At 51.3% G+C, this 15,306-nt stretch overlaps 1 protein-coding gene across 1 annotated transcript; it reads right to left on the minus strand.

The window, feature by feature from the left end:
• Positions 1-3,665: 3,665 nt before the first annotated feature.
• On the minus strand, positions 3,666-14,435 carry PLAC9 (placenta associated 9). Its single transcript, XM_040976050.1, has 3 exons — positions 14,371-14,435; positions 5,693-5,790; positions 3,666-3,800 (listed from the first exon to the last, which is right to left on the minus strand). The coding sequence occupies exons 1-3, from the start codon at positions 14,432-14,434 to the stop codon at positions 3,666-3,668; spliced, it is 297 nt and encodes a 98-aa protein (XP_040831984.1). The 5' UTR covers position 14,435.
• Between the last annotated feature and the right edge of the window lie 871 nt (positions 14,436-15,306).

Raw genomic sequence — 15,306 nt, forward strand, 5'->3', positions numbered from 1 at the left:
GCCTTTCAAATAAAAATAAGATAAACCTTTAAGAAAAGAATGAGGGTCTTCATAGTCTCATTTGTAAGGTTGCTTTCTGGAAGACCTGTTCAAACGACTTACTGTTATTTGGGCTCTGCAGGTTGAAGGTGACATCCCTGAAGGACATTTCAAGGCCAGGGTGTTAGCTCTGATGCCTGTGGGAGGGGACACCAGCCGGGGCCAACAGGAGACAACCTGGAAACCCTGGGGAGCAAATGCGGGGAATGAGGGCTTCACAGAGTTCCTGCAGATGTCCTGCGGCCCCCAAATGCCAGTGTGTTGGTAGAGGACTTGAGAAAACCCCCATTTGTCCACTGTGACCGACCTCCAGGCACTGCCCATGCAGGAAGCAGAAGCTAAGGCAGAGTTAGACACTGCCTGGCTTGGGCTGCGAGCATCACAGATTGTTTTTGTTCTGTGTGGAGCTCCCTAGCGGCCACGAAAGGAGCCAAGTGGACTTTAGCAGACTGTAGACTAAGAAGGTCGTTACAGAGTCTAAACTACAGCAGACATGAGCAGCCACAACACACTGAGGGCCACATTACACTGTTCATTAGAAATGCCCAGGAGGGGCTGGCAATCCATAAGGGCACTGGTCCAAGTCCCAGCTGCTCTGCTTCTGATCCAGTTCCCTGCTAATGTGCCTGGGAGGGTAGCAGAAGATAGCCCAGTGCTTGGGCCCTTTTACCCACGTGGGAGAGCCAGAAGAACCTCCTGGTTTCTGACTTTAGACCAGCTCATTGCAGCCATTTGCAGAGTGAATCAGCAGGTGGAAGATATCTGTCTCTCCTTCAAATAAATACATAATTTTAAAAAAAAAAAAAGAAAAGAAAACATGGGGCCTGGCACAATAGCCTAGTGGCTAAAGTCCTCGCCTTGCATGTGCCAGGATCCCATATGGACACTAGTTCATATCCTGGCAGCCCACTTCCCATCCTGCTCCCTGCTTGTGGCCTGGGAAAACAGTTGAGGATGGCCCAAAGCTTTGGGACCCTGCACCTGGAAGGTGCATCTGCATGGGAGACCTGGAAGAAGCTCCTGGCTTCTGGCCTCGGATTGGTGCAGCTCCAGCCATTGTGGCCACTTGCAGGTGGAAGATCTTCTGTCTCTCCTTCTCTCTGTAAATCTGATTTTCAATAAAAAGTAAGCCTTTTAAAAAGTTTAGAAACAGAGCAAACTAAATCTAAGCAATCAGAAGGCAAGAGATAATGAAGTTTATAGTACAGAGAACCAAAATAAAGGCTAGAAAAGCAGTAGACTTGCTGAAACAGTAAGTACTTTGGAAATGGCAGTGAACTTGGCAAACCTAGCTCATTCCAAAACCTACCTTATTCTGAGAGCAAAGCCAAAACCTCCAGGAGAAAAAGATAAAACAAAATTGCCAGTCAATAACATCCCTTGCAATTTGGTGCAAAAATTTTCAACCAAATGATAGACCAAGTCCAGGTGGGATTGCCCCCAGGTAGGCCAGGTTCACAAGACAGACAGCAGCCAGCTGACATTTCCCACAGCAACAAGATGACAAGAGGAGAAACCCCACACGATGTTCTCACTAGGTGCAGACAAAATCACTTGGAAAACCATGACACTCCTTTGTGAGTAAAAAAAAAAGTCAACATATTAAGAATAGAAGGAAAACTTTTAACCTGACAGCATTATGAAAAGCTGGCAGCTAACATTGCTGGTGGTGTAAACTGGAGCAGCTGGCATAGCAGATCAATGATTCTTCCAAGAGTTGAACAAGCAGTGGGGGCTGGCACTGTGGCATCACATGCTAAGCTGCCATCTATAATGGCTGTACCCTGTATGTGTGCCAGTACAAGTCCCAGTTAATTCACTTTTAATCCAACTCCCTGCTAAAACAAGGGCATGGGGAAACAGCAGGACATGGCCCAAGTGCTTGGGGACATAGGGAAGACCCAGAAGAAACTCCTGGCTCCTGGTTTCAGCATAGCCCAGCATGGTCATTTCAGGGGTGAAGCAGTGGATGGAAGATCTCTCTTTTCCCTCTCTTTCTCTGTAACTCTGCTTTTTAAACGAATAATCCTTTTAAAAGTAAAAAATGAAACAGTTGCCGTCTGAGTCAGCAGTCTACACAGAAAGCCAGCACGCAGATGTTTGCCGCAGCATTATTCATGATAGCCGAAAGCGTGAAGAACTCAAGTGTCCGTCAGCCAATGCAAGAGTGAACAGAATGTGGACCCACACAGCGGAACACTACTCACAGAAAGTGAGGAGGTGCTGATTCATGCTATAACACAGAAGAACCTTAAAAACATGCTTAGTGAGAAAGCGAGACATAGGGCGTGGCACTGCCATGTAGCAGGTTAAGCCTGTGGCACTGGTGTCCCACATGGGTGCTGGTTCCAATCCTGGCTGCTCTGTTTCCAATCCAGCTCTCGGATTATGGCTTAGGAAAGCAGCAGAGGATGGCTCAAGCCCTTGGGCTTCTGCACCTATATGGGAGACCTGAAAGAAGCTCCTGGCTTCAGATCGGCCCAGCTCTGGCCATCACACCCTTTTGGGTGTAATTCTATGTTTCTGCTTCTCTCTGTAACTCTGCCTTTCAAATAAAAATAATTAAAAAAAAAAACCCAGATGCAAGAAACCACATTCATGTATATTAAATGTCTGGAATAGCAGACAAATTCATGCTTTCTAAGGAGCTACTGGGAATGGGAGTGACAAGTGACCAACCATATCCCAGGGCAAACGTGTTCTGGAACAAGTGGTGAGGACTGTACAGCATTGCGAATGTACTGGAAGCCACTGAATGTATTTGTTTCAAGTGGATAAAAAATGTTGAATTTGACCTCAACAGCCATATTCTGGGCCTGAGTATGGCATCTCAGCACGATGCACAGAGGTGTGATTCCAGAGGGCCTGGTGGGCCCCAGGAGCCCCCTGTGCTGGCCAGCAGCCAGGAGATGCACAGTGAGCACTCCCAGGCCACTCTAGGGCCCGGAGCTGGGTGGCACCTCACCTGTGTGCAGCAGCCCCTGCCCCGTGTGTCAGGAGGATGGAAGCACGGATGGGCAGGGTCTCCCAGGCCTGAGCCCAGGGCATGGTGGTAGATGGGGGAGGCAGCTGTGGTTCTGGGGTGACCTGGGCAGCACACACTGGGGATGGAGTTGAGGGCAGGGACCAAAGGAGTAGCTGTTATTTCATGTGTAGCTGAAGAGGTAGGAGAATCTGGCTGCTTGGGGTCTGGGGCTGTCTGGCAGGTGCACGTCTTCTGCACTGGCTCCACCGGAGGTCTTTGGGCTTAGAAGAGATCTGAAAAGACATGTGCAGCCTTGGAGGAAGCAAGTCCTGAGGACCAGCTGCCTGCTTCCTTCTCCTTCTTGAACCCTGAGACACCCAGGATTGGCTGCTGAGGTCCCTACTTCCACAGCAGTGAGATGCCAATAGGGCTGGGACAGGAGGGGGCTCTCCAGTGCCAGAATCCACACCGGGTTTGTGCCCAAGTACGTCTGGGATGGGCAGGGTAGGGGGCAGCTCCCCTAGGAACCCTGACCTGGCACTAGGCTGTAGCAGCCCCGAAGGCAGGAGACACCTTCCACTCTCTTCCTGCCTCTCTGTGTCACCCCTGCAGAGGGAGTGCAGCCAACCCAGCCCCAGATGACCAGGTCCAGAGGCCACCCTCACAGCTCACCGTCTCCGGGAAAGTCGGGGGCCGGACTGAGGGGCCCCGGAGGCAGGTTCCAGGCCAGCTCTTCCAGCAGGCCCAGCAATTCTTTCACTTCCACCTCCAGATGTTCCACAGTCTTCTGCACGGTCTAGAATGGGAGGGGCAGGTAGAGGGCAGAGTCAATGACCAGAGCAGGGCCAAGTTTACTGGGTCTGATGGGATGCTAAGATGAGGGAGCCAGGTGCTGCGGGCCTGGGTCCCCATTCAGGTTCTGATTCCTGCTGCTGTTTCCCCAGATGACAGCACCCAGGGGCTCCAGGCTCTGACTTTACTCAGTTGTAAATAAAAATGCCTCTTTCTCCCTGAAGACTTGGCAGCTTGGGGCCCACATTCCCTTTGTTGCCCTGCCCTCTGGTGGCGCTTCTGTCAAATAGCAGGTTTTTAATTTTGAATTTTTTTTTTTTTTTTAATTCAGTATTAGCAGGCTTTTGTGCCAGGAGTTTGGTGAATCCCACCGAATGATGTTTCTGGAGCATTTGGTGTGCTGGCTAAGGCACTGCCCACATCCCATATTTGAGTGTTTGGGTTAGAATCCTGGTTCCGTTTTGGAGTGGAGCTTCCTGCACAGGTGATGGCTCAAGCACTGGGTTTCTGCCACCAAAAGAGGATACCAGATTGAATTCTGGGTTCTCAGCTTTGGTCTGGCCCAATCTGGGCTGTTATGAGCATCTGTGGAGTGAGTGGAAGTGGATGGATCCACACTTTGTTTTTGATGGAGCCCTCTGTCTCTCTCTGCCTTTAAAATATATAAAAATAAATTAAAATATTTTGGAGACTGGCATTGTGGCACAACAGGCTAAGCCTCTACGTGCAATGCCAACATCCCATATGGGTGCCAGTTAGAGCCTGGCTGCTCCACTTCTGATCTGGCTTCCCATTTATGTGCCTTGAAAAGCAGTGGAAGATAGCCCAAGTGTTTGGGGTCCGTGCACCCATGTGGGAGACCTGGAAGAGGCTTGAGGCTCCTGGCTTTGGCCTGACCAAGCCTTGGCCATTGCACACATTTGGAGAGTGTACCAGCAGATGGAGGAGTCTCTCTTCCTGTCTTATCTCCTCTCTTTGTAATTCTACCTTCCAAATAAATAAAATAAATAAATCTTTGAGAAAATTACTTTGAATATTTTGCCTTAAATGTAAAAATAAAGCATATAATTACCAAGCACATCAGTGGCATTAAACTATTATTCAAGTATTAAAGATTGAGTTTTTGATATCACATATTTTACAATCTGTTTTTCAAAATAAATGATCTCTTTGATATTTATTTACTTCCATTGGAAAAGCAAAATTACAGAGAAAAGGAGGGACAGATCTTCCATTTGCTGGTTCACTCCCGAAATGGCCACAACAGCTGGAGCTGGGCTGATCCGAAGCCGGGAGCTTCTGCTGGGTCTCCCACAAACGCTTAGCCATTCTCTGCTGCTTTGTCAGACCACAGGCAGGGAGCCTGATGGGAAGTGTAGCATCCAGGATGCAAGCCAGCACCCACATGGGATGCGGACACTGAGGTATCACACCGGCTCCTGAAAATCATGTGTTAACTCATGAACCACTATGGTCTGAGATGGAGGCTGCTGTCACTGATATACTGAGGACTAATAGACATTTCTATCCGCCATGTGGTAGAGCTGTCCGTGATTTCTATGATGACAAAGTCATGACATTGTTAGTGAACTAGGGTTTGCTGTCTTTGGTGAACAGGAATGCTCATGTTATGAATCCCAGCTGCAGAACACAACACATGGACTGAACTTCCAGCTTCCCATCCAGTAAGTGTTGGGAGACCTTTGACCAGGGAAGTTGGGGGCTGAGATGGCAGGCTAGCCCCCCAGCCAGATGCACCAAGTGGGCTCTGACCCCCAGTCACTACAAAGAAAGCTGCACCCCAGCACTCCACCAGCCAGCACATGACCCTGAGGGAGGCTACATTGTGACCCCAGCCCTGCCTGCCACCCTCCCCTTTACCATCACCCTTGTCACCTCCTCTAGGATGTTCAAACGACCCTGGAGAGCCACGTGTTGGTCACAGCCTGTGCTCCTGGCTGAGTCTCCTCCGGCTGGACTGAAGGGCTCTGCAGCTGGGGGAGACAAGACTTGTCACTCCTGTAGATCACTGGGCTTTAGTGAGTGGACGGTGGGGGCAGGGGGTGGCAATGCTCAGGTGCACAGGTGTGGGGGTCAGTGCCGTCCTGTCAGCTGACCCATCATTCACTCCTCTTTAGGGCAAGAGCATGAATACACTCGGGGGCACCTCCCTAAGGAGGTGATATTTTTTTTCTTAAAGATGGATTTATGTATTTATTTGAAAGGCAAAATTAGAAAGAGAAAGAGGGAGGGAGAGATCCTACTAGTTCATTCCCCAAATGGCCACAATGGCCAAAGCTGAGCCAGTCTGAAGCCAGGAGCCAGGAGCTTCCTTTGCGTCTCCTTTGCGGATACTAGGGCTCAAGCACTTGAGTCATTCTCCACTGTTTTCCCAGGGAAACATTAGCAGGGAGCTGGATGGGAAGTGCAGGAGCCGGGACTCAAACCAGCGCCCCTGTGAGATGCTCCTGTAGCATGCTGCAGCTTTACTAGATGAACCACGGCACCTTGAACCAGGTAGTTAAGGAGAAAGAAAGATTTGCCCCGCCTCTGGGGAGGCCTGGCTAGCAAGCCAGGCTGGGCCAGAGGCCTGAAGCACCCTGGCTTGCTAGCCAGGCCTCCCCAGAGGTGGGGCAAAGTCTGGGGTGGGTGGGCGATGAGCCTGGAAAGGGGCATTCTGGAGACACACCTTGAGGGAGGGTGTAAGCCCAAGGTCCTAGGAAGCCAGTGGTGATGTTTGCTTGGAATTTATCTTAACACAACAGTGGGCTGAAGTAGAGAGAGAGTAGATCAAAAGGCAGGAGGCTGCTGCAGTGGTCGGGGTGAGAAGGCGGGAGGAAGAAACAGATGCCGCAGCAGTGATGGATACGGAGGCAGGCCTATCAGAGCCCACGTCTGCTGGGTGTTGATCCAGTCACCCCGTCCCCAGCTTGCATGTAAGAAAATTGAGGCAAAGAGGAGAGAAATATCATGAACAAAATTACACTGTTGCAGGCTGGCACTGTGGCACAGCATATTGAGCCACCACCTGTGATGCCAAGTATCCTATATGGACACGGGTTCGAGTACTGCTGTCCCACTTCTGATCCAGCTCCCTGCCAATGTGCCTGGGGGCAATCATAGAAGATGGTCCAAGTGTGTGGGCCCCTTTATCCACGTGGGCAACCCAGAAAAAGCTCCTGTTTCCTGGCTAGTCCTATTGTTGTGGGGTGTAGCCAGTGGTAGCCAGCACCCATTGACTGGGCAAATGCAATGTGGCTGTGTCACCTACTCTCGGTCCTGAAGGTGGGTCCCCAGAGCAATGGAATGTTAATTCCATCCTCAGCCACTGCCCTCCCGCCCCGCCCACCACCACCTGGGTATTCGCTCCTGCCCACCTGTGACTCACCTATCAACCGAGAGAGGACAGTATTGCATTGTCGTGTAACCACTCCCCTCACAAGCCCCTTTAAAAGGCTCATGAAGCAGGGGCTCGCTCTTTCTGGTCAGGTGCTTCCACTGCTCTGGCAGGTAATCCCCTGAGCGTGGTCCCTGTGTACTGCTTAGATGGGAAAATGGATATAGTAACGTTATTTCTGATTTGTGTGCTATCAGGAGTTCCAGGGGAGATGAGGCCTAGCAGTGAATGTAGGCAGAGAAGCCAGGGAAAGGTGCATGTCTGCAGCTTTGTAAGTGTGTCCAGGTTATTCGCTGCATGTCTCTTAGGGTAACTTACATCGTTGGGGAAGCTGGGACGTAGGTCTTGAGCTTAATGGGTGGACATAAGGGTAATGACCGCGTTCCTCTTGGGGTTATGATTGGTTGGATTGCCATATGGACTATTTCTAGCATGCTCTTTTATCATCAAGCTTGGTTAATAAAGACTCCTTGATAAACCTTAGACATGTCTGGTGTGTTCTCACTCGCGCCCGTAACACTATCTGTTGTGACTATTTGGCCAGTAAACTAGCATCTGGCAGATCTCTCTGTAATCCTGCCTTTCAGATAAACCAATTGGGAGGGGACTGGGAAAACCAGTATGGCCTAAGGCAACAGGGAGGACAGGATAAGAAGGGGAACAGAGAACAGCAAAGTCCCAGGGTGGGTGTGGGGAGTGAGAAGCAAAAGGACAACGGATAACAACTCCAAGCTCTGGGAAACTTCTGACTTCTGGACAAATGTTGATTGTTGTCATTTGTTTTCTTATGGGAAGGTACAGGAGGAAGTCAGGAGAATGGAGGGGTTGCAGCAGAAATTGCCTGCGGGAGGAAGGGACAGGGGATCTACAACCGCACCCTCCTAGAGGTGCCTCTGCCCCAAAGAGCCGGGGGATCTGTGTGCGTGCTCCCACGCTAGGTCACCTGTTGAGAAGTCCTCCCGGTGAGGGGTGGGGGAGGGGGGAGCTAGGGGTGAAGTTTCCAGGAATTCTCCTAGTGAGTCAGCTAAACTATCCTGGAAATCAACAAGCGCTTTTTCATTTTGTTGTTGTTTTCTTAATAGGCAGCCTTTGGGACAAAGGGGAAGTGGAGGAGAGGCAGTGCCAGGCAGGATGAAGCAGATCTTCCCCAGCAGTGTCCTGCAGCCTGGGTGCAGACGCGGCTGGCTGGAGGGAGCTGGGAGATGGCAGGTGGTAGAGCCGGGGAACAGGCTGAGATTGGGCCAGCACCGAGCTCAAAGAGATGAGCTGTGGGGCTCAGCTTGCTTGAGGAAAGACGTGAGGACCATCAGATTGGGATAAACACAGGGCCAGGGCCTGGAGGGCCTGAGATCAGGGGAACGCCTGAAGGCTTCCATGCTCTGGGCAGGGATGCAGGCACCTGCAGTGATAACTGTTAACAAAAAGAAATACTACAATTTCTGGGATTTCTTTCAGATTAGTCCGGCTGGGATGGGGCTGAGGGAAGGGACTTGGGTGGATGTTAGGAACCCGCAAGATTGGCCAGAGGGCCCAGTGCAGTAGCTTAGTTGCTAAAGTCCTTGCCTTGTACACCCAGGATCCCATATGGGCACCGGTTCATATCCCAGCTGCTCTGCTTCCCTTCTAGCTCCCTGCTTGTGGCCTGGGTCAGCAGTAGAGGCCTGCTCAAGGCATTGGGACCCTGTACTCGTATGGGAGACCTAGAAGCCTCTTGTGGCTACTTGGCGAGTAAACCAGTAGATGGAAGATCTCTCTGCCTCTCCTTCACTCTGTAAATCTGACTTTCCAATAAAAATAAATAAATGAAAACAAAACAAAAAAAAGACTGGTCAAGCATTGCTCACTGCTGAAGCTGGGGGGCTAGGCACCGGGTTGGGGGGGGGATTTCTTCAACCACACCAGGGGCCTTCAGAAAATCTGTGGGAACCGGAACTAGCGGATAAGTTAATTTTTGTACATACCACACACATACAAAATTGAAATCCAGGCGCTTATATTGTCTGGAATGTCCAACTATAAAAGCTAGTTGTCTGATGGGATTGTTGGCCAAAAACCAGATGCAATCTGGGCTGAATCCACTCAAAAGGCTCAGACACGGACGGGGAGACGGGAGGGATTCCAGGCGGGTTCAGGTCTGGAGGTGGCCTGGATGGAAGGACTGCATCCTGGGTCCCTTCTGAACCTTGGGTGCTCAGCCTGGAGGGCAGAGGCTTGGGGGGGGGGGCAGGAAGAGCTGTTCTCACCCACAGGCTGGGCAGTTGGGGGCCAGTCTTGCTGTAAGTCGGTACAGATACACCTGTGGGCAGGCTGTGCCCAAGAGCCTTGGAGTTCTTTATTCCTGAGAGTCTCACCGCTTCTCCCAGACCCCATCTATCTGCCCGCTGACACCCTGTCCCCGCTCAGGCCTGAGGCTGGGGGAGGTGGAGTAGCCCTGCTGAGCAAAGGGGGATCTGCAGGCTGTACTGGAAGCTTCCAACAAAGCGAATCTGTTCCTCTCTGTTGGCCAAAAAATCCTGGTTCTCTGCGATGAGGTCTAACTTGGCCACCAAATCCCTCTGGGGAACAGGCAGAACCGAAGCCTTTTTCCACAGTGCACAGCGCTAATCCTTCACATCTGGACAGCCCGCGGCGCCCATGGTGCAACTGCCCACACGCTCAGCCAGGCCCCGGGGAGGTCATCTGAGAGAGAAGGCTCCAAACGGGGCTCCTGATGTCCACCATGCAACCGTAAGGCCCTCAGGCTGAACATGCACTATCAGCTTATAGCAACTGGTGGCTCACTCCGGGATGGGGAGACGCGTTGCCTCCTGCCCCCCAGCCCCGGCCCACCTCTTCCCTGACCTCTGTTGTCTCCCCTAAAACAACATGGGGTGGCCCTGAGGCACAGCCTCCCAGCTGCAGCTCCACTACCCTGAAGCCCCTGTCCCCCATCGTGCCCCCATGAAGCCCAGGGAGTGAAAGCAGAAGAGAGTGAAGACGTGGCCACTTGGGCCAGGAATCCCTGCAAAGTGAGGACTGGGGACCTTCCATGTCAATGCGCATGTGTGTACGCTCACACGCATATGCACGGCTGTCAAGAAGCTCAGATGACGGGAAGGTGAGGGATTCTTAGGACCAACGCTGCACAGCCAGGGGTGTGACTGTCCTTGTCTCCACCCTATCCCCACCCCCAGCCCCTCACCAGTGCTGGCAGCTGGGAAGTGGACCTCCTCAGCGCTGGCCGCCTCTGGCCTGGCTCCTGCTCAGCGTCTGATGCGCACCCTGGAGGGTGGCCACGGGCGGAGGAGCAGCAGCACTACGTGCTGCAGAGAGAGGACCCCGGGCCAGTGGAGAAGCGGCAGCCACTGGGTCCTGTCCTCCAAGGCCATGGCATGCGGCCCACTCCTATTCCCAGGCCTGGGGGGCAAGGAGGGAGAGTACCTGGAACCCGGACAAGAACACGTCTGCAATTTGTATGATTTCCGTGAGCTAGGGGTGGGGAAATACTTTGAGTGGCAGGTTCTGCAGATTGTGACGGCTAAGTCATGGTCTGCTCTGACTTGAGGCTTCCCTCCCACCAACCACATTGCATAGCATGGGAAACTAAAGCTCACCACATCTACTATCTGTACCCGTCTTTGTGAAGCATTCAAAACCAGCATTGGCTTTTTAAATGATCACCCCAAGAACACTCATACAGAAGGCTGCTCCGGCTGGCCGTCTATTGGAGTAACTATCAAACAGATAACAATGAAAAAGAATAAAGACTATAAAATAGTCTCACCAAAACACTGAGGGCTGGAGTTGTGGTGCACAGGGCTAAGCAGCTGCTTGCAAGGTGATCATCCCATAGCTGAGCCACTTTGGACAATGGCTGCTTCTTGCTAATACAATGGGAAGGAAGCCCAAGGGTGGCCCACGTCCTTCGGCTCCTCCCCACGTGGGAGACTGAAATCAGAGCTCCAGGTTGATGGCTTTACCTGGCCCAGCCCCAGCCATTGTAGCCATGTGGGAGAGTCAATCAGCCTATAGGACTGTTCCCAATTCCTGCCCCATTACTCTTCCTTTCAACTAACTAAATAAACAAATAAAAGCTGTAACAGGAACTAATTGAATCTTCTAGATGTAGCTATCACAAAGGGTGAGGGGAGGAGGGAATATTTAAACAAAACCATGGGGATGCAATTAGCAAAATCTAGATGTAGAGAAATTTCCAGGGTAAACTTACTTTCTTTAATAAACACATTTTAAGGGAAAAGGAAGGAGAGAGAACACGAGTATTTAAGGAGGCTTAACAGGTATACTAACCAAATGCAAATTTTATTTGGACCAAAAAAATGAACTGTTCAAGGCCCGGTAAATTGGCATAACTAGGTAATCCTCCATCTGCAAGCACCAACATCCTATATGGGTGCTGGTTCATGTCCCAGTGGCTCCACTTCCAATCCAGCTCCCTGCTTATGACCTAAGAAAGCAGTGGAGGATGCCACAAAGCCTTGAGATCCTGCGCCTGCTTGTCAGCCATATTGGTCATTTGGGGAGTGAACCAGCAGGTGGAAGATCTTTCTGTCCCTCTTTCTTTGCATAAATCTGCCTTTCCAAAAAAAAAAAAAAAATGCTAAGACATATAGCACCGATCAAAACACTTGAATAATGACTTCATATTTGTTGATATTCAGAAATTATTATCCATTTTTTTGGTGTGATTATGGTATTCCAGCTATGTTTTAACAAGAATACTGATCAGCTGAACATCCCTAATCTGGAAATCTGAAATCCTTCAAAATCTGAAAATGTTTTAAGTGTCAACAAGTGGAAAATGCCATGTCATGAAACTTAGTTTCATGCACAAAATTATTAAAGATAGAAAAATTGGGCCCATCACGATAACCTAAAAGCTAAAGTCCTCATCTTGAACATGCCAGGATCCCATATGGGCACCAGCTCTAATTCTGGCAGCTCCACTTCCCATACCAGCTCCCTGCTTGTGGCCTGGAAAAGCAGTCAAGGACAGCTCAAAGCCTTGGGATCCTGCTACCCGCGTGGGAGACCTGGAGGAAGTTCCTGGCTCCTGGCTTCAGATTGGCACAGCACTAGCCGTTGCGCTCACATGGGGAGTGAATCATCGGACAGAAGATCTTCTTCTTTGCCTCTCCCTTCATTTTATCTGACTTTGCAATAAAAAAAAAAATCTTAAAAAAAAAAAGATTAAAAAGATGGAAAAATCATTTGCAGGCTATGTGTATAAGGTGACCACCAAAAACATAAATGAGCTTTATATTGATACTTGCTTGGGTCCCATTTCCAAGTTGTCTCATTAAGTAAATGTAAACATTCCAACATCTGAAACTTAAACCAAAACATCTGGTCCTAGGCACTTAGGGAGGGCGTGTCCAACTTGCATAAGGGAATTCCAGCTTTCATATATTTTCATCTATAAATATACAAAGAAATATTTATGTTTTCAGATTTTGAAGTATTTCAGATTAGGGATGGTCATTCTGCTGACCGGATAAGATTGGCCGAGAATTGCACTTGTCGGAGCTGGTTTCGCAGGTATGTTGGGCTCTTCTGGTTTTTGCATTGCATTTTTTTAAATCAAGACTTTTTAAATGATTTTTAATTTCTTTTGGAAAGTCAGATATACAGAAGGAAGATCTTCCATTCGATGGTTCACTCTCCAAGTGACCGCAATGGCTGGAGTTGAGCCAATCCAAAGCCAGGAACCTGGAGCCTTTTCTAGGTCTCCCACATGGCGCAGGGTCTCCAGGTTTTAGGCCATCCTTTACTGTTCACCCAGTCTACAGGCAGGGAGCTGGATGGGAAGTGGGGCTACTGAGATTAGTTTGTGCCAGGCCCAAGACCTTTTTTTTTTTTTAGAAACAGAAGCTAAGAAAGAAAACAACGGTTATTGCCTTCAATTTGAAAACTTCATACAATAATATGGCAAGGGGCCCAGTGCTGTAGCCTAGAGGCTAAAGTCCTCACCTTGTATGCGTCCACAAGTAGAGATGGGTTTAGAGAGGTAAAGTGACCTAACCTGGACCTGGAGACTCTCCTGGAAGTGCCTACGCACACCGTTCGAGGGTCCTCAATGGGCCTGGTACAGGGTGGGCACACCATTCGGGGGTCCTCAATGGGCCTGGTGCAGGGTGGGTACACCGTTCGAGGGTCCTCAATGGGCCTGGTGCAGGGTGGGCACACCGTTCGAGGGTCCTCAATGGGCCTGGTGCAGGGTGGGCACACCGTTCGGGGGTCTTCAAAGGGCCTGGGCAGGGTGGGATCAGGTGGTTCCATTCAAGTGTAGGGCACAGCCAGGGAGCAGAAGGACAGGGTGCATGGGAAGGGGTATAAAAGGGTACCTTGTCAAGCTGCCTGGGCCTCCCTGCCACCACCCGTGCCCTGGCCAAGGCAGAGCAGGTCTTCGGGGAGCCCTCTGACAATCTGGAAACTGGGGGACAGAGCTGTGGTGCACTGGATTAAACCGCTATTTGTGATGACAACACTCCACATTGCAACACTGATTCAAGTCCTGGCTGTTCCACTTCCAAACACGTTCTCTGCTAATGTGACTGTGGAAGTAGGAGACGATATCCCAAGTGCGTGGGGCCCTGCACCCAAGTGCCAGACCTTGGTGGAGTCCCTGGCACCTAGCTTCATCCTGGCCCAGCTCTGGCTGTGGTAGGCAACTGGGCATCCCGGCCTCTTGGAGCTCAAATCCTGGTGTGGTGCCCTGGAAAGTCAGATTAGGCCCTGCGCAGGCGTGCCCCACCCTACAAACTGACCTTTCACCCCCCCATCCTGTTTTCTCCCATGCCCGCTAAGCCAACCACCCCCCCCCCCGCCTTTTTCCACTCTTGCTCAACTTTAAACACCAGTCTCCATCTCTCCAGTTCTCCTTCTCTTCCCTTCTTGCTCTTCTGCCTCTCCAACTCCTTTCCGTTCTCTGCACTTGTTCCTTTCTATCTGCGTTTCCCCCCAAACCCGTCTCAGCCTCTCCTTTTTTCTTTCTCCCTCTTCCCTCTCTGTTTCCCTGCCGGGTCCTCTCTCTCCCTTCCTTTCTTTCTTTCTCTCCCTCCCTCTCTTTCCCTCTCCTAACGTCTCTGTCATCACCCGCTCATCCGCACCTTGCCATCGATGGCTCTCCCCCGACCTCCCGGACCCTTGCCCGCACTTAGCACCCGGTGCCCTTACTCACCCGCTAAAGCTCCCGCAGCGCCGAGCAGGGCGAGCCCGGCCAGCGCCCAGAGCAGGGGCCGCATGGTGCCGGCGGGGTCCAGCGCTGCGCCGCGTCTGCCCGCCCCCGCCCTCCCCGGGATCGCGCTGGGCCAGCCCGGGAGGAAATGCTCGCAGTCCCAGCCAAGATTCCTGGGCGGCTCCGGGTTTTCTAGCGCTAGTGAACCCGCCTCCTCCTGAGGTCCTTCAGCACCCCGGGAGCAGTGCAGAGTCTAGAGACCCCGTGGACGGGCTACCCAACCCCGGGGAAGCAATTGCCCTCCAGGGCCACCTCGCGCTTCTGGAGCCTGAAATGTGGAACGTGAAAGGGTGGCAGGAAGGGGGTGAAGTTGGGGGGCGCGCTAGGTTGGGGATGAACAGCTGAGCAACAGCTCCCAGGGGCCGAGCAGGAGCAGTCAGAGACAGCTCATTTCAGACTGGCCTGGTAGCCATGGCACAACCTGACTTCCAGGAGGGAGGCGCAAGAAATGACCCTGAGGACGTCACACAGTGTCTGGCCCCCCGAGATGGTGTACGCCGACTTGAAGCGTGTCTTCTATAGCAACACGTTTCTTCAGGTGAAGAAGGAATGAAGGAATGAATCCTAAGACTTCACTACTGGTCCAAAGAACAGACGCAGAAATTGTTAGGAATCTTCACCATTAACCCAAGACGTCAGACGCAGCGACTCATGCAAGTCTTCATTACAGCGGGAGAAGCAGCCACCAGGAAGGGAGAGAAAATATGGCAGAGGAAGATGCCCCAAGGACAGAGGTCCCCTTGCCATAGAGACAGAAGGGAGCTCTAAGGGAGGAAAAGAGAGAGGAGGGAGAGGGGAGAAGGGGGAAGGCAGATGGGGGAGACAAAGAGGGCACGCACAAGTGCTAGCAAAAGGGGGAAAGCATCCACTTGGGACCGT

This window comes from Ochotona curzoniae, unplaced genomic scaffold (assembly GCF_017591425.1).
Source record: "Ochotona curzoniae isolate NIBS_2020 unplaced genomic scaffold, NIBS_Ocur_1.0 contig_2692, whole genome shotgun sequence".
In the NCBI taxonomy this organism is placed as follows: Eukaryota; Metazoa; Chordata; class Mammalia; order Lagomorpha; family Ochotonidae; genus Ochotona; species Ochotona curzoniae.